At 39.1% G+C, this 18,805-nt stretch overlaps 2 protein-coding genes across 2 annotated transcripts; one reads left to right on the top strand and one right to left on the bottom strand.

The window, feature by feature from the left end:
- Positions 1 to 463: 463 nt before the first annotated feature.
- LOC140768217 (uncharacterized) lies at positions 464 to 14,036 on the bottom strand. Its single transcript, XM_073108401.1, has 14 exons — positions 13,535 to 14,036; positions 11,419 to 11,580; positions 10,718 to 10,783; positions 10,444 to 10,587; positions 10,188 to 10,301; positions 9,715 to 9,816; positions 9,423 to 9,608; positions 6,676 to 6,765; positions 6,468 to 6,602; positions 5,187 to 5,309; positions 3,859 to 3,944; positions 2,131 to 2,743; positions 1,972 to 2,049; positions 464 to 1,856 (listed from the first exon to the last, which is right to left on the bottom strand). The coding sequence occupies exons 1-14, from the start codon at positions 13,832 to 13,834 to the stop codon at positions 810 to 812; spliced, it is 3,246 nt and encodes a 1,081-aa protein (XP_072964502.1). The 5' UTR covers positions 13,835 to 14,036; the 3' UTR covers positions 464 to 809.
- A 2,364-nt stretch (positions 14,037 to 16,400) lies between these two features.
- On the top strand, positions 16,401 to 18,599 carry LOC140768661 (uncharacterized). The gene has a single exon (XM_073109016.1). It carries the CDS (start codon positions 16,592 to 16,594, stop codon positions 18,443 to 18,445), a length of 1,854 nt encoding a protein of 617 aa, XP_072965117.1. The 5' UTR covers positions 16,401 to 16,591; the 3' UTR covers positions 18,446 to 18,599.
- The last annotated feature ends 206 nt before the right edge of the window (positions 18,600 to 18,805 follow it).

Raw genomic sequence — 18,805 nt, 5'->3', positions numbered from 1 at the left:
TAGTATGAATAAATACTGATGATCACGATCTAAATAATGGGTTGAGTCTAATGACTAATGAAGAATAACTTCCAAGCATCAGCAAGATAGGGATGGATAGGACGCATCTCGCCGTGAAAATAACAGTATTGAAGCTGACAGTGGGGAAGAAAAATCCTTCCCATTTCCCTACATCAGAAGGTTTAGATAGGGTTGAAAGTTGAAACTGAGAATAATACTACTGAAGCTGGCAAAGGAAGGTTCTTGATTGCAAGTAAACTGCTTTTGTGTTATTGAAATGCTTCTCAAATCTCAAGCTATAGCAATGTGGGACAATGCTGCATTATTTTTCCCTCCCCTAACCCACATTCGCGAATCTTGTTTGGCATGAATAGCATTTGAATGGTTCTTGGAATCTTGGAACTACAAAGTTTTCAAGGGATGATCATCCGGTACGCCGGCATGGCGAATGTTAAGCAAATCCTTAAAGCAAAAGCCAACAGAAACGACCATATACCAAGCACTATACAATCTTGTTACATATGGAACCTATAAGTTCATAAACAGTACAGGCTCACATCTGCCATAAATTGTCGAATGGCAGAGAAACCAAACTCATGAATATACAGGCACACGCCAACTCCAGAATCTAGAACAAGCATACACAAATTCATTGATTATATCAATTTGGGTGAACTTGAAAAGGATGTGAATTTGTAAAAGAGGACATTCTTGATACTGCTAAAATGTTAAGTTGGGCCAACTTCCACGTATATATTTGCATTTCATCTGAAGAACTCAACCTAGTATATGCAGTGACAGACAAACAGCTACTGTCCAAGGACATGCTTCTCATAAAGACCAATAATATCCTTCTTGTTAGGATTCCTAAGTTCCAGCAGTTGAGCACCAAAACCATGCTTTGTGAGTTCTTGTTTCAGCTTCAGAACAGTGAACTTTGAATAATCTTCCAACTCAGTTTCGTGATGCTCCTGGCTTTGCGTTATATTATCTTCTCCCTGGTGAACAGAGCCGCCATCTTCCATCTGGACATATTTTAAAGGACTTGTAGTACTTTTAGATCTCTTTCTACTCCTTACCTGACCATCAGCATCCATTTCTTGGACAGATTCAGTTCCCATATCATTATCTACCCTTGAGCGTTTCCCATGAGAAGCTGCTCTGAGCTTGCTGTCCAGTGCAGTTTCAACTAGACGAATAGAAGTCAATTCCTGGTGGAGTGAATCTAGTTTGCCCTGAGTAGATTGCAGCTGCAATGATAAGGCCTCTGCTCTGTTGGTAGCTTCAGCTCGAGCTGCACGTTCTGTTGCCAAAAGTGTTTCAAGGACTTGAACGGTGTCAGACCTCTGCTCATTGCTCCGACTTAGTAGATCCTCAATTTCTTTTTCCCTTTCGTCAACCATCCTCTCAAGCAGTGCAACCTTGGATATGGCATCCGTTTCAGATAGACGTAACCTCTGAACTTCATCAGATAAATTTGCTTTCTCCTGTTCCAGATTATCAACTCGTCTCTCAACTCTTTCAATCACGGCCAATCTTTCCATAGACAAATGTTGTGCTTCACTTTTGTCATTTTGAGTTGCTATTACTTCTGCCCGAGCCGCATCAGCCAACTCAATAGCTCGCTTCGCATCCCTCTCAGCAACTTTACACCTTTCTTCTGCTTCATCAAATTTCTTACACTGGGCTAGATACTTTTCTTGAAGATAGTTCTTTTCTTGTTCCAGCATTCTGCCTTCCTTTTCATATGATTGAGCTCTAGTCTTTTCATAATCAAACTTCTCATGCAAGTTCTTAATTTCCTCCTTCAACACTGCAGTGTCCATGTCATGGCTCTGTATTTTAAATTCTGCAGCCTGGAAAACAGTCCAAAACATTGCCATCAGCACCTAAGATCATTTAATATACAAAATAACAGTTCTAATTGAAAGAAAAGAAAATAATATTTATTTGTGAGGATCTAAATATTACCTCTAATCTGGCAACGACAATTCTTGTATGGCCCTCAGTATGCTCTAACTTAGCATTCAAATTCTTGACTTCCTCTCCCTGTTATCAAAAACGATGCATCAGGCATGACTTAACCAACCAAACTGGAAAAGAAAAGGACAAAATATATAGTTAATTAACCTTTTCCTCTAGTTGAGAAGCAAATTCTGCCCTTATAGCATCTTCCCTTTCTTGAGCCTTTCTGTTAGTTAATTCCTGCAGTGATGCTGCTCTCTCCAAAGCTGTTTTCACTTGTGCAGCGGCAGTCTCGTATTTCTGCTTCCACTCTAATGCCTCTTCTTGAGCAGAGGCTGCCTGTTCACGAGCTGCTACTAGTCTCCCTTCACTAGAACTGTACTTGGACTCCAAGGCTGCTTTTTGAGTTGTAAAGTTGCCTTCCTCAGCCTTGAGTATTGAACAACTTTGCTCATACTTAATTTTCCAATCAGAGGACTCCCGTCTAGCAATATCGAGATCCTTAGAAAGGCTCAAATATCGTTCTTCCAATGTGCTACATTTGCTCCGCAAATTCGCAATACGGCCATTAAGATCATCAGAAATCTTTTGCTTATCAATAACAGCATCTTCATAGTGCTTCAAATATTCAGATTTGTGCTTTTCATTTGCCTCAAGTTGCTTCCTCAGAAGCACCAATTTCTCTTCATTTGAATGCCATTTTAATGCAAGAGCACTGAGTTCTGATTCAGTTCGATTTAACTGCTTCACAAAAAGGTCCAGAATAGGTCCTCCCAAACTGCATTGGAGATGGAAATTAAAAAAAATTGCTGGCAATCATAAGTAGCAAAACAAGGTTATCATCTTTTTCCTTCTTATGGACTCTTTTGGTATCTACAGGATGTGGGGGATGATTATTTCACATCTTGAAACTATAACATGTGAGATCGGATGATGCAAGTACTTGAGAAAAGAGAATCATGGGATGATTTATTTTGTCTCCCTAGCAATCTTCAGTGCTTATCACTTCATAACTTCATATATCAATTAAGAAATTTGATGTGGTCATGATTCTCACTCATCAAATCCAGCATATCTAATCCAATTTTAGTCCAAAAGGGTAAAATTGATAGCTCAACTATATCTTCCTAAATGAAAATCTGCCACGTCTAAAGAGTACAAGATGTTGATGTCATTCAATTTTATCAATCCAATCTTAATGACATCCAACAAAGTTGAGTACATTAATTAATATCGTAATAGCAGTAGCATGATTTTGCTTTAGACAGTTGGCCATAGGTTCACGAAACCCATGTAGGCTGATTTTGCTTAACTCAGAATTTAAAAACCAATTTCTAGAGGGCTTGACATCAGCTCAACATAGGTCATAAGAATTTGCAAGTTCCTCTCAGAGCCTTCTCAACTATGAGGTCCATCACCCCAAATTGTTAAGAAAAGGTTACAATGTTATGAAATGATAATATACCAACTCCATTTGGAATGATAATATTAACAACTAAGATGTTGAGAAACTTTCAATCCAGGTTAGATAGTCATACATATATAAAACTCAGTCAGGTTTTATTCTACTTGATCTGAAATAACTTGCATTTGAGCAAAAAAACCTTTTAATTTTTAAAATAACAAAAATGTGTCCTTGTGCGCACATGTGCGCATCTCTGGTACAAATTGTGCACATGTTATTGTTAATAAATCATTTAATATGAAAATGAATGCATTCAGTTTACCTAAGAACTTTTTTCTGCAAATAGCCTGAAATAACTTCACATGTTGCAGCAAAAATAGAATATAAAACCCACATATCCAAATGTGGCCATAATCATGATCCTTCACCTGGATAATTATAATTTCGCCTAGCAGCCAATATTATTGGGGTCAAAGGAAGGAACAAACCTCTGTCTTAAGAAGGTAGCCAAAATTTTCCATTTTCCTGGACCGTGAGAAGATGACTCATACTCAGAGAGCAGTTTTTCCAGAACCTGCAGAAGAAAGTTATAAGAGATAAGCGGGTGACCTTTTCTTATAAATTATATTTGAACTATTATGGAAAGGTCAGAATGTAACTATTTCCAAATGATAATATGTCTGTGTGTATATTTAATCCTTGTCAGAGCTTTTATATGTCTGCATGCATAATTCTGTTATCTCCTTGATAAAGAATGACAGCTCTGAACATCGCTGCTTATGGAGCAGTCACTTCCATAAGGCCGTATTAGCTTGAGTATCAAACAACAGGAAAAGTCAGAAAACTAGCTTGACCAAACCCTTGAGATGCTCCAAAGAGCAGATCCTTGTACAATCACAAAAGTGTAACCAAATCATGCCTTATCTAAAGTATAATACTTTCTTCCATCGTAAGCTCTATCTAAATTACCCTGACTATTCGAATTTACCTAAAATGCCCATGTGAACATGATGTGACATATCATGGGTGTGAGTATGATTCATGAAACACACTCGGTAGTATAAATTTTTAGGCATCACTATTATCAACATCTGGAAATGAAAAGAGCTAGTACCATAGAAAAACACACCATTGTTGATGACTTTGGTAATTAGTATTTTGATGAGATTTCATACAGAAATGTCTAAAGAGAGTCCAGAGAAAAACAATTCTTCAGAATGAACTGCTCATTTTAATTGACAGCAAACAGTGCAATTTTTGGGAAAGATGCTTCCCTTGAGAACTTTGTGATATACCACTTCTCAATGATCAGGCTATTCTAGTGATAGCATAATGCTCTTTCGTTAAAGAAAGTTAACCAACAATCACGAGTGCTTTCTCAGAGGATGTCACTTGGTATGAAGGTACAGGTTTCTCCTTGCATTCCATAGGTCATGGGTTCAAGTATTGGACTAAGTTCTTTTGTCTTTAAAGATAAGGGTGAGGTTACATACATCTTCCCCTACCACACCCCTTACAAGATGTCATGGGAAACAACCTCTTTAAAAAATAATGGCAAGACTATGTACAGTTTCCCTCACCACACCCCATATAGGCAGAAGCCTCATGCCCTCAAATGCTTTCTGTCTAATCTTTCGAGATATCCTTGAGATAAGAAATGAATTCAGTTATTAGACATTGTGTATTTAGCTGTATGAATATTTTATCCTATTAGTACCAACACTAAACTAGTTCAAGCATTCAAATTTATATCAGTGTACAGGATGAGACATATTTGCAAAGGTATGAGCACAAGTATAAAGTGAAAATGACCTACCTCAATCACACCAGGAACCTTGGCATCAGGAACATTACAAGCTGCTCGAAGCTTCTTTTCCATGGTCTGAACAGCATTTGAACATTGCATGTCAGCCTCCAGAAATGCAGTCCTTTTGTAGTCCTGCACCAACATTCAGTAAACAGTGAGCGATGCACATAGGAAATCGCTGAAGAAGAATTGCTGCGAAATATAATGCTCAAAGCTTTTAGCTTGTACAATTTATTGCTCTAGAATCTAAACTACTAGTGATCGTGAAGTTGAAACAAACTAAATTTTCAGCTTCAGCCTTTTCCAACTGTATTTCAGAAAATGATCGAGATATATTGTCTAATTATTATAAAATAAAAGGTAAAGAAAAAAAAAGCAGAATATATACTAAAAGGTTAAGGATCACTAATACACCTGCATAGCACACCAAAATTACTCAATCATATAACATCAAACACCAGAACAACTGTCCTCTCAAGATTGCTCTAGAAGCATGGACTCCAAGACAGAAAAGCTTAACATAGAAGAAATGAATGCATGCATGTGGGAAGTACGAGATGCAGATAACAATTATCTCAACAACAAATATGAGTATGAAGTGGTCTTGAGTTAAATAATGTCGAAAAAGAGGGCTTCCCATGAGGCTCTTACCAAAACAAGATCTCAGAGGGGAAGATGTACACAAAGTTACCCTAAAAATGAAGAAATTATTCTATGTTGAACCAATGACCTCATGGATGCAAAGAGTAAGGCTTACCATGACTCCAAGTGAACCTCAAAATCTAAACCCTAAAACCTAAATTCATGACATCTTGTGTAGACTAAGGTAGGTAGGGGAAAAATTATAGTAGGATTTATTTGTGAACTAAGAAGCAAGTAGATTGCAAAAGAAGAATATTATTTAATGGCCTCAGCAGACTATTGTACAAAAAATATTAAAGGTGAACATATAAGTGCTCAGGAAAACTGGATAACAATTAAAGTGTCACTAATAAAATACAACTTCGAGAAATCAACAAGAAATTATAAAACTAGCCAATAGTTAGTTATAAGCACATTAGTGAGCAAAAGGTATTGCAGCTGCTTGAATGAAATCTTAAAAATGGCCTCACTTTCTTGGTTTTAATTCAATTACATGAAAATATTAGCTAAACAAAGATTAAATTGGCAAGAAGATATTGGAAAGGCAAAACTGAGACGGGAATTATATCTTAAGGTCAATTTGCAACAACATTTTGCTAATATAACAAAACTGAGTGCTGATAATAAGAAAATAATGGTTGTCTGTACCTCAAATGCCTTTCTGCAAAAATTACGAAGAAGTTTTTCGTAATTTATTCGTGCTGAGCCAGACCCCACAGCATTAGCATTAAAAGCAGCAAGTGATTTCTGCATAGCTTCTTCATGAGCCTCCCTTAGAGCATCCTAAAATATTAGAATTAGTCTAGGTAACACTATGTGCTTCTACTCATCTACGGAGCAATAGTATAGCAATTACCTCTTCAGCAGGTTTGTTACGGTTAAAAGATGCACTGTAAACGGCAACTGCAGAATCATAAGCCTTGCGGCATTCTGCTTCTTCAACACTCTGTGGTAGGAAATATCATAAAAAAGACTAGGTTAGAATATGAAAGTAACACCTAAATAGTCTCATAGTCACATAGTTTACTGTTTCTATATCAAGCTAACCCATAGAACTCTATTTTCCTACTGGTACATCTTAATGCCATGTGCTAAGAGAAAGCTGTGCAAAATTGAGTGAAGAAGATGGCTACCATTATGCTGGTTTCTTTATTCTCAGTTTCTTACCATGTTTCTCATATTTTGCTCTCTCAGCAACTCCTAAGAATAGATGAAATGGGCAAATAATAAAAGTTCTATATGAATAAGAATTTACAGAACAATGAGGCCATCATTATACTAGCAAAAAATACAGGTATCCACAACTCTTTTTTCTTCCCTTTTTTCCTGTACTTCTACAGTTCTGTTTTCCACTTTTCCCTTCTAACCTCTTTTTATTCCTCTACTCTTCACACCAGATCCTGCCGGCCACTTCTCATCTCAGCAGGTTCATATTTTTCCCCTCTTTGCTGGAATATTTTCCTTCTGCTATAGGAATTCTGCAGTAACTGCAAAATAACAAGCACCAGCAAGCCCCTCTGGGTGCTATTCTGTACCCCCAAAACCTCCTGTAACATCTACCATAATCCTGCTACATTGTTACGGACAATATCTAGACCGATTAAGACGTAAAAAATTTAAAAAAATTTAGGTGATGGTAGCCTCACAAGATAAGGTTCTAATGGTTCTGATTTCACGTCAATCAGATCTCTGAATGAAAAAAATTATAATTAAAATAGTGAAGCAAAGTTAGAATAGAGCAAAATGATAAATATCCTACATTGCGGCGGTCGTCGGAGAGTAATAGACGGTAAGGGTGTAAACGAGAGCCTGAGCGAGCTAGCTCCGGCTCGGTTCGAAATTACTTTCGAGTCTTATAATTCTACTTAGGCTCGGCTCAGCTTAACTCGAGCCGAGCCCGATGTGAGCCTAACCAAGCATAAGACGAGCCCAAGCAAAGCTCGAGTTTGATTAGAGTATGAGGAGGTCACAGCGTGAACCGCAACTTGCCAAAGAGGAGACGGGTGGAAAAGGAGGTGACGGCAAGGAGATGGTCAATGGAGGAGGAAGCCGACGGAGTGGAGGAAGAAGAGGAGATGGTCGATGGAGGAGGCCAACGGAGAGGAGGTGGCGCCATGGCGGCGGCTTGCCGATAGAAGCCGACGGATAGGAGGTGGGGAGGGCTTACCAATGGAGGCCGACGAAGAGGAGGCTAGATGGGTGCAGGTGGGGTGAGGCTATGGGTGGTGGTCTGGTGGATGAGGGTGAGGGTGGGGACAGTGACGGTGACGATGATGGGTGAGAAACACATGTCAATTATTCTTTTATACCACGTGTCTCTAGTTGTAGTAGGGTGGAGTAGCTCTAGCTCAAGCTCAGCTCGATATTAATTTTGAGCCGTTTTCAATAGCTCGGGCTCAGCTCAGCTCTGACCGAGTCGAGCTAGACTCAAGCTTTAGCTGAGCCAAGTCCAAGCCACTCGTCAAGCTTAACAGGCCTAGTGGACAGCCGTATAATAAAGTGGCTACTGGAGGAAGGTGGTAACTAGAGTTTAGATGCTTATGAGAATTCTACGATTACAATCTACTCTTATAAAATAAAGACGATCTAACGACTACGATAAAAATGATAAATACGCTAATAAGAAAATAACTAAACTCAATTAATTTTTAATATTTGGATGCTTGGATTAATAAAGCTTGGCCCTTCTATATATAGAGGTTGGGTACAAATGAGTCCTATTTGAATTTAACCTTAAAGACTTATACGACTCGAATTAAGACTTGTCTTAGGGACTTACATTACTTAATTGAACTTGTCTTAGTGGATTACTTGACTTAATTAAATTTACTTTAGTGGTTTATATGATTTAACTAGACTTACCTTAAGGGCTTGCATGACATAATTAAACTTACCTTAAGGGCTTACATAAGAAATTAACATGAATCAATTAAAAGATAAATATACTTAATTCATTGAGCCCAATGTCCTCATAATACGATCCGATCTGACCCGATTTACATCATACATATATTAAAATATTCTCTGAAAATCCTGAAAGCCAACCATTCATTCTCACAATCTTTTCTTTTTTTGAATCCCAACACACAAGTGAACAATAATCAATTTTTAGCTTTGCAAGAGCAGTGTTTAAAAAGTTTAATTTTTTGTCAACTCTTAAAGAGTAAATTTGAAAGGTTGCAGACCTAAATTCTCGTTTCTTCCAGACATTCTTTTCAGTTTTTAATTGACTTTTTTGCTGCATATTTATATTAGTGGAACTGAGCTTTTATCTCTCAACCTTGCCTACATATTAAATCTTATTTGCGAAAGATCATTGATTCCCTTGCATACAATTCAGATCATTTTGGCTTATGAGCGTCATGCATTTATTTAAGTCCTAGTCTTAAATTGCCCCACAACATTTTGTATCAAATCTATATCTTCCTACATCACTCCATGAGTGTAATGTCTTAGCTAATGATTTCCCCTTAGCCTGCAACCTCCCGAAGATAGAGATATTGTATAGTGAAGCCCAACAAAACCCACAAAATGAAAAACAGGAATATAATCAGAGACAGAAAAATAATAGCACGTATATGTAAATTCTTCAACAAGACAAACCTGCCAGGATGAAGATATTGTAGGAACAGCTCCATTATTGATGGCATCCAAGAATGACTGTGTAATACCAGCTAGAACAGGACCTGTCATAACTGTACCCCCTACTTGTTTGGGCCTTGTTCGCTCAAAGACAAACTTTGTTAAGGCATCCAAGCCTGCTCTAAATTCTGGTCGCAATCTATCTAACTGCAAAACAGGTAAAATATATACAAGTCTGAAATAGATAAATGCAAAATTGCCTACTGAGCCAGAAAAATTAACTGCATAAAGAAAAGCAAGCAACAAGCCTTACAGGGATTTGGTCGAGGCGTTGGAGTTCATTTTCATTGTTCAATGGCCGCACTAGTGGGAAACATTCTCTATCAGGAAACAGAGCACGAATGGACTCCCGAATCTGTTAAAACATTTTAGAGCAAATATATTTAGCACCGTGTTAGGAAACCATATATAACCATTAATAATGAGGATAAATCTACATATCTATTCCCTCCCGAGGCCCCAATGTAGTAGGAAGCTCTTGCCCTGCAGCGCGCTCTTTTTATAGGAAAATATGTGTATTTGATGGTAAAATGGCATACAAGTGCACAAGGCTCTCCCAATGCAGGGCATGGGACTGGAGAGGTTCACTCCTTGACTCAAACCAGCAACAACAGTATGCATATGAGGCAAGGGTTAACCTCACAGATGACACCCTCAATGCTAGTAATGGTAAAAATTAAAACTTCACCTCAATGTTGGAGATTACTGTAGAGGCTTAGAAGGTACCTCACTTTTGGCAGACAAATCTTTTCCTCCACCTTGCATGGGTCTCAAAGCCAACTCCAAATAATCACGTGGGGTGATTCTCCGATTATCTTCTACCAGGTCCAAATAAAAATCCTGAAGATCAGTAGAAATAGATAATAATTCAATTGGAAAACCGGACTCAAAAAACAGATAAAGACAAGATGCTTGATTATCTCAGTAAGCATGAACTTTTTCTTCAAAACTATTGGCTTCAAAAATATTCAAAAGTTAATACCCTCAACAACCAAACAAAGACAGGTGAGAACTGTCCAAGCTCTAACGCAGTAGACCTTCCACCAGTCGCTCTAACACGAATGTGCTTAGTCATCTCAGTAACAAGTGATAAACGATCAAGAGCAGCTTCATCTATACCACCCATCTGGACAGGAAAGAGAGCCAAAACTAGCTAAGCAAATATTTTCTTTAAGAAAAATATATGATATCCAACTAGAAAATTAAAGGTTACTTCAGGCTTCAATCTTATTTATCAAGAGAAAACATAATTTTACCTGGTTATAGATAAACATGCTCGATAGAAGAACTGCCAAGGAGAAGATCTGGGTGCTATATGTTCCCTGATAAAGAAAATGAGAGGCATGAAATTGAATGTCTGAATCACTAAGTACAATGATCTCCCTAGAACATGATGAAAATAAAGTCTAACATAAGAATCAAAAAAATTAAACCTACAAGAAACCCAGAGGTTTGATAATAAATTGTAATGCCTGGACTATTGCAAAATTCTAAGCTGAAATATATGGCGAAACTATTGGTTCCTATCATATGCAAGAATTGCATTGACCGGAATCACTTTATTCCTTCCCGTTTGCGGCTTAGATCAGATAAGTTAAATTGTCGAATGACCACGTCTAGTGTCCAGTACCTTATCTGCTGACTTTTTCTTGATGGATTCCTAGTATATCTTTCAAATGCAACATGCAGCTTTGTGGCCTTATCATTACTATAAAAAAGATATGTGTAACTATCAAATGATATGCTAGCCATAAATAAATATGGCATGTCCATGAGCCATGCATGAGTGAAAACACGGGAAAAATATTCCATAAGCTGCAGTTGATAGAAGATGCAAAACTTCTGTGAAATTCAATCTAGGCCAGGGCTATCAATGCAAGCCCAGAAAACCTATAAAAGGAATTAAAAAATTCAAGTAAAAAAGAACCATCAGTCCAACATATCACAATATTCTCACCGTCTGATCATATGCATCAATTCCTTCACTGTCTAGAAGTAAAAGACTGTACTCCGTTCCATCGAGAGCAGTTCTCTTTATTGGTGCACTCCACATCCATAGTCCCTTAGTGCATGGTCGATGAGTAGAAGCTACTTGAAATCCGCTGCTCCTTCCCAAAAGCTACCATAGACCAACATATATTAATTGTCATTAAGATAATAAAACTGTAGAACAAAAAAATAACCTGAGTTAATGATATATAGCTAATTAGTAACTTAAATTAATAACTGCAAATTCAAAAAATCAATTGGCATATCAAATTGATATGTGCAACTGCAACACGACATGGTAATAAAATATGTAGATACAATCAAATTAGATTTAATTTAACATATTCCTGCATATAGGAGACTTGACAAGCATCATACCCATGGCAATTGCACCAGAAATTTAGAAACTATTTTATCTATCTTGAAAGTTGTTCAGAAATTGTAATGGGAAAAGGCTAAAGCATCATATGTAAGTATAGTTACATTCATCGCTGCAGAAGTTTCAGACTCGTTTCTATAATGTTTTGGCCCTTGGCCAAAAAGATGTGAGCTGATTTGATCTATTAACCAGATAGTTTCGAATAGGAGCCTAGTTTGACATATATCCAACTCGTACATGATCAAAATGTTCAAGCAGATATATCATCCTATGAAAACATCTCATGAGGTCCACCGCTCTCTCTCGTGCCTTTCCCAATTTGTATATGCTTCCTGACTTCCCCACCTACTCCCCCAAAAGGTTGAACAAGATTACCAAGATTTGACGTGTAAATAATGAAGATCAAATGAATATCATTGGTCAGTAACCAACGGTCATATCAACTTTTCCCTTATCAAGTTTGCTTTTCCTCTTTTTTTTTTTTCTTCATAACTTTTACTTTATTTTTATAAACAATTTCGGCGATGAATTTACAGATTGGAGAGGTTGCAATTGCTGCTACTGTCATTATGTTTTCTTCTTCAACTTATTAAAACTTCAATTCTAGTGGTTTGTACTTTACTTTTTTTTTTAAAAGGTGGTATCAAACCAGACTCAAATATTATCAAAATGCTCCATTTACAGCAGGAACTAAAAAACAAGATCACAAAGGTTGCCATGTTACTGCTTATACAAAAGTAAACTTCAATTGATGCCTCAAATTTATTCTTCTAGGCTGCTCACCATTTTCCAAAGATTGCAAATTTGCAAGCTACTGGTTGCATCATTAGTAGTCATCCAAGAAGCCGTGGTGTTATGTGAGTGTACTCTTATATGTAATCTGATGTAACCTCAAATATATTAAGGCTTGGGTTGAAATAGTTTATCTTGCACTACTTTTATGCATATTCTACTTCACATCTGAAAATTCAGCAGATATGAGAGATAGTTACCGCAATGGATAATTGTTGAATTTGTTTTCAGCAAAAGTATTATATGAAAACTGCCAAGAGATTTTTTAGAAAGAAAAAAATGAGAAGACAAAAAATGTGAAACAAATAAAGAATCATCCAACTACTAATAAGTTTCTATAGTTTTGTTTCTTATTATCTAACTTCTTTGATGTCTATCTGCTCATCTGATTTCAGAAGTACCAAATCACACTATATGTTCTTGCCAAAAGTGAAGCATTATAATGGCTCAATTTCTTCTAATCTCAACCAATCCATTCACCTAACAGAAAAAACTAAATAAAAGTAAATAATTCAGGTTTCAGCAACAAAAGAGACCTCTTTCTGAGTTTCTGAACAACCTAGATCTTAGTGCCAGCATTCATCGCAATCTGAGAAAACCATCATGAAGACGAGTCTTCTCCAATGATGCAAAAACCTTGCCTACTCTCACGGTTCCAATTGGTTATGTTTACAGACATATTCTCCCAAAATTACAATTTTAACATAGAGGACCTCCTTCTAGTGTATTTTTTTTTTCCTTCTAGCGTGCCTTATAGTATAAGAAAATCTACTTAACTTTGAAAGATTAAAATATACTTTACGGACACCATATTATCCAATTCATGATGTAATTCTACACAAAAGGCAAAGGTTTACGAAATCTCGTCAAGAATTAAAAGCCAAAACAGTGGCGCAGAACTCAAGCAAAAAACCTGGTTGAGGATATAGCTCTTGCCCTGGCGGGCGCGGCCGCAGACCGAGACGACCCCAATGGGGCCCTTGACGAGTTGGAGGGCGGCGATGGCCTCCGGGTCCATCCGAAACTTCCCCTTCTCGTCGCAGTACACCAGCCGCAGCGGCCTCGCGGGGCCGACCAATCCAGTCGAGTAAGACGCAGGAGGAGTAGCCATGGTAGAGCTAGGGCTAGGGTTAGGGTTAGGGTTGGAAATTTCGGAACTCGGAGAAGAGGTCCGGTCCTTGGAGGCCGAGCCCCAGCGGAGCATCTGCATCATCTTCACCTCCTCCGCTTCGCCTTCTCTTGGATTCCTCTTCTTGGAATTGAAGGGGAAAAGGGAGTGGAAGATTTCGAGTGAATGATACAGCAAGGTTTTAAACTGGGAAGAGGGAAAGCGTCTCAATTCTGAGGGAGGTCATAAAGGGGTCCTTTTTTGGGGGGATAGTTTTTCCCCTTCCGTTCTTTGAGGTGATTCCCGCGAACCATCCTATCATCCTACATTTGCATTTTAGAGAGGAAAAGTAACCTAGTCGGTGATTCGACACAATTTTTAGAAACAAATGATCAAAAACACCCTATATTTTTTCATTATTATAATTCATACTCCACATATTACCCATTCAACCCTTACATTTTATTTGTACTACCTCAAAAAAATATTCTGTTACCTTTAAAAATATTAAGATAAGTTTGCATCTAAAGTTAATTTAATTCATTCATATAATAACTATCTATTATGGAAATTAAAGTCAGAGGTTTTCTTTAAGAAATTAAAAGCAAAATAGAGATTTTGAATAATAAGAAATTCATGCCTCTCCCACTCTTACATGTCTTATTTGGATTATGACTAAGCTCTAAACTCGATTAATTAGTCTTAATATTTTAAAAATAAAAAAAATATTTATTAAATTAGTTTAAAAAAAATTTAAACTAATTAAGAGGGATTCCTAAACTCAAAACAAACAACGCCTAAAAATTTATGGGGTGCTAAGTCTTTAACTATTAAATTGTAATTAGCCACCGCTATCTTAAGGTTTTTATGTCGTATAATTCGGTACTTACTTTTCTTTGTGGTGTTGAGCTAAACTTAAACATAGGTAGCTCACTCCACTCGGCCCTACCCATAATTATATTTTCTTTATAATATACATATTTTTGTATATATTGAAATCTAATTATATGTTGTCTAAACCTTTGTAATAAAGTTTTATAGAATTTATTTAAACTCATTAGCTCGTTATCAGGTCATTGGGTCGAGCTCCGACTCTTTAAACATGTCGATGGGCCGAGGTTGAGCCCAAAGTAATTGAACTAAACCCAAATGAACAAGGCCTAGTGTTGGTAGTGTGGAGAGAGAGTTGTTGCTCTATTTCTGCTCTCCTTTTGTGTAACAGGCTGTATTAGTTTTGGAAGTAATGAAATGATTCCTAATTAAATAATTTCCTTGGTAAGTAAGGATATTTCTTTCCTAAGCCCTTGCTCCCATCTGTTATGTGACCCTGGAGAACTTTAACAAAGCTTGACACTATTAATGGACGACTTAATTACCAGTAGAGCAGCACATGATGCTAATTCGAATCTCTAGTAAAGATTATTCTAACAATCCGTTTACTTCTATAGGATTCCTCCCTTCCAAATCTCACGTGCATGCATGTCCATGTCCACGTCCACGGCCAATGCCAGTGCCAATGCCATGGAGCCTTTTTGGAACTTTCTGCTACTCCTCTTTCCTTCGCTTTATTTTATTTTTTCTTGCCATTAATGCAAATGGCCATGCATGTGAGCTCCCCTGCTATTATCTCTTCCCCAAAACTGCCCTTTTGCTCATATATAGTAGATATATATATAGGATGCTGGGCGTTTGATCGAGTGAAGTGGTTTGATGCATTAATTGCAGTAACAAGTAATAGGCAAGCAAACGTGTGTGTGCTGAGATCGTACGTACGTGCACCCTCTCAATACTTTGGCATCATGGAAGAGTGCCGAGTAATAACATTCCCAAAGACGTGCAGGCCCTCCGATCTTTGGTTTGGTTCAACCAAGTGTTAAGAGAGTGTCTAGTATATATATTAAGGATGTGCAGGGCGTGATGATATGTTGGTCATCCATGCAAGCAACAATGGCTGAAATCATTTTGTCTACGTTTGCTTGGTCGAAGAGTTATAAACAATGAAATTATCCATCTAATATCACTAGAAAGTACCAAACATTGTATTATAATGGTCAGAAAACTAATTTAACTAAATTTATCATAATTTACATAATGTAAATATTAATATTCACGATTTTGTAACTTGGCGGATAATTTTTCTTATAATCTTCATATAATATCCTACTATTATGTTGAATAACTACCCTGTTGCCTAACAAAAATGATCGTGTATAAAAGGGCCACTAATAAGTGAATACTCTGTGCTTTGGTGGCAGTGACAAGTGAGCATAGGATGGTAGTAGATGTGGCATGAACCATAGACATTAAGTTGGACCATCACCATCGTCTTCGCTGGGATGGTCTCAGGTATCGCATGCCAATTAATTAACTATTTAATTAACTATGTTGGATACCATGCTCCATCTTAGTGAGCTAACATGATTAAATTTATCGGATAACTAATCGGATTTGATGGTCATGTCCCATCAACCCCATGCATTTGGTTGGGTAATTGGGACCCTTCGATTGCAATCAATCCAACTTCCATGGGCCTTGGAGTAACATGGCATGTTTGATTAATGATACATGGAAATTTTAATGATCACTAATAACATTGTGACATTATGTTATATTGTTTATATATATATATATTTTATTGGCAACCTCACAATAACACTAATGAGAATTGGGAAGTAGTCTGCTCTGTGGATTGGGACTAAAATGGCAACATTAGGTTGCAATGCCATTCTAGCTCTAATCACATCACAACAAATCCCCCCTTTTCTTCTGAATCTCACGCACCCCACGTCTTAAACCCTAGTATTCTACTACCTCTCCTCCGTTCTCCAGAATAGATTAGCGCGCACACACGCACACACAGATATGAGGAGGAGAAAGAACTCCATCGCCGGAGCTCATCTCTTCATCTGCTTCACCTCCGGCTCCATGAGGACCCCCTCATCGAAGTCGCTCCCAAGCCCTGGCCGGACGCCGGCGCCGGCGACGGCGGCCACGTCGCTGTCGTCTTCTCTGAGCCGGCGCCTGCGTGGCAGCCGCAGCCTTAAGGGTGGTCAATCCCCAATGTTCCCGACCGCCATGGCGGCGGAGCCGTCTTCCCCCAAGGTCACATGCATCGGCCAGGTTCGCGTGAGGGGGAGGAGGAAGAAGGCGAAGGCCAAAGGCGCGTCCTTTAGGTCGAGATCTATGAGGGGATTCGTGGGCGAGGCTAGTTTGAGGCGGAATGAGTGTTCGCCGAGTAAGAATCCGAGGTGGGTGTACCAAATCCCGATTAGTATTTGTGGATCCTTGAGGGCTTTTGGGTCGGAGCTCAGCTGCTTGCTTCCGTGCGGTGGGAGATCGTTGGAGAAGGGAGGAGATTGCGGGAAGAAGCTGAGGGCGTCGGCGAGGTGGGTGATGGGGGAGGAGAGGGGAAAGGGAGAGGTAGGTCTGGAGAGGAAGGAGATCGAGGTGGAGGTGGAGGAGAAAGATGAGGTCTTGGTGGTGGGAGAGGAGGAGGGAAGGGTGAGCGTCTGCATTCCTCCGAAGAATGCTCTGTTGCTGATGAGGTGTAGATCAGATCCGGTAAGAATGGCAGCTTTGGAGAGCAGGTTCTGGGATTCACCGGCTACAAAGATCCAAGGGGGAGGAGAAGAAGAAGAAGTTGAAGAAGAAAGCAATGAGGAGAGAGACCAAGATGGTAAAATCCATGGAGAAGTGGATGAAGAAGAGGGTGGAGAAACAGTGGTTGCACAAGTTGTTCGTGAAGCAGGGGAAGTAGATCTAATTGAGGGAGAAACAGATAAAAGGCATCAAGGTGTAGTTTTTGCTGCAGGAGACGAAGAATTAGGAGGGCTATTTGAAGGGAAAGAGCCAACTTTGGATAAGGAGGAAGAGGGGCAGGAAGAGAAGCAAGATGCGAGTGAGAAAGACGAATGCATCATAAAAAATGCCATCTTGGAAGCAGAGAAAACCCAGTTGCATGAAGAACCACCAATTGAGACAGCGATCAGAGAAGAAGAAAAGGTAAAACGTAGACGAGAGAGACGAAGGAGCGACTCCTCAAGAGAGAAGGAGGCAAGACGGCATAGCTTCTCGGTGGAGACGAGGAGAGCCAGCTTCTCCAATGAAAGAGAAGCAAGAAGAGCCAGCTTCTCCGTAGACAAAGAAAGCAAGAGACGATGGAGCTTGTCGATCGAGCACGAGGACATCAGAGCAGTGGAGAAGGCCAAGAAAGCAACGACCAAGAAGAAGCTATGCTCCCCTGAGCCAGAGGAAGAAAACCCAGAAGAAGCCAAAGTCGTGGGAGAAGGAAAGCAAGAAGACGACGATGGAGAAGGAGGAGCTTTGCCCGATTGCCTCCTACTAATGATGTACGAACCAAAGCTATCCATGGAGGTATCAAAAGAGACGTGGGTATGTACCAACGATTTCGTCCACCATCCCCGCCGCCACCTCACCAGAGGAGCTGGAGCCAAAGCCAAAGCCAAGGCCAAGGAGGAGGGCGAAGGTGACGGCGAGGGAGGTGAAGCTAATGTGGTGACCGCACCCGTTGAGCCGACCCCTAAGTCTCCGCCGCCTCCGCCGCCGGTGCCAGCACCTCGCTCACCTCCATGTGAACCACTAGCGCTGACACGATGCAAGTCGGAGCCGGTAAGGACGGCGTCTCGGCTGGCCCCGGACGCCTGCTTCTGGAAGGAGCGGCATCGGCCGATCGGCGCCGCCGGTGTCGGCTTCTGAGCCGAGCCACTCATGCTTTGTTGCAGTCAAGTAAACTGTGAGTGTGTGGTTTTGCTCTTGTCGTTGTCTAATTTGTAAATTCTAATAAAAGCATTTCTTGCTTGTTTCCTATTCATCTGAAATTATTATTGTTATTATTATTTAATTACTAGTCTTCATAACTTGAGCTATTTAGATACACACAAAGAAGGTCTTATTCATGTTCAATATCTTGTTCAACATTTGTCTCACAACTTTGGCTGCATGCAACTATGCAACATCGCAATCATGTTATAAAACTTTAGGGAGAAGCTAGCTGTAGTTGTGAAGCATCCAAATGAGACAAGAGTAATTAGGGACCTCAAGCAAGTATATTTCTCA

Source organism: Typha angustifolia, chromosome 10, assembly GCF_048772165.1.
Source record: "Typha angustifolia cultivar Huaian chromosome 10, ASM4877216v1, whole genome shotgun sequence".
Lineage (NCBI taxonomy): Eukaryota > Viridiplantae > Streptophyta > Magnoliopsida > Poales > Typhaceae > Typha > Typha angustifolia.
Note: the sequence above shows the minus strand (reverse complement) of the source record. Positions and strands in the feature narration are given on the sequence as shown.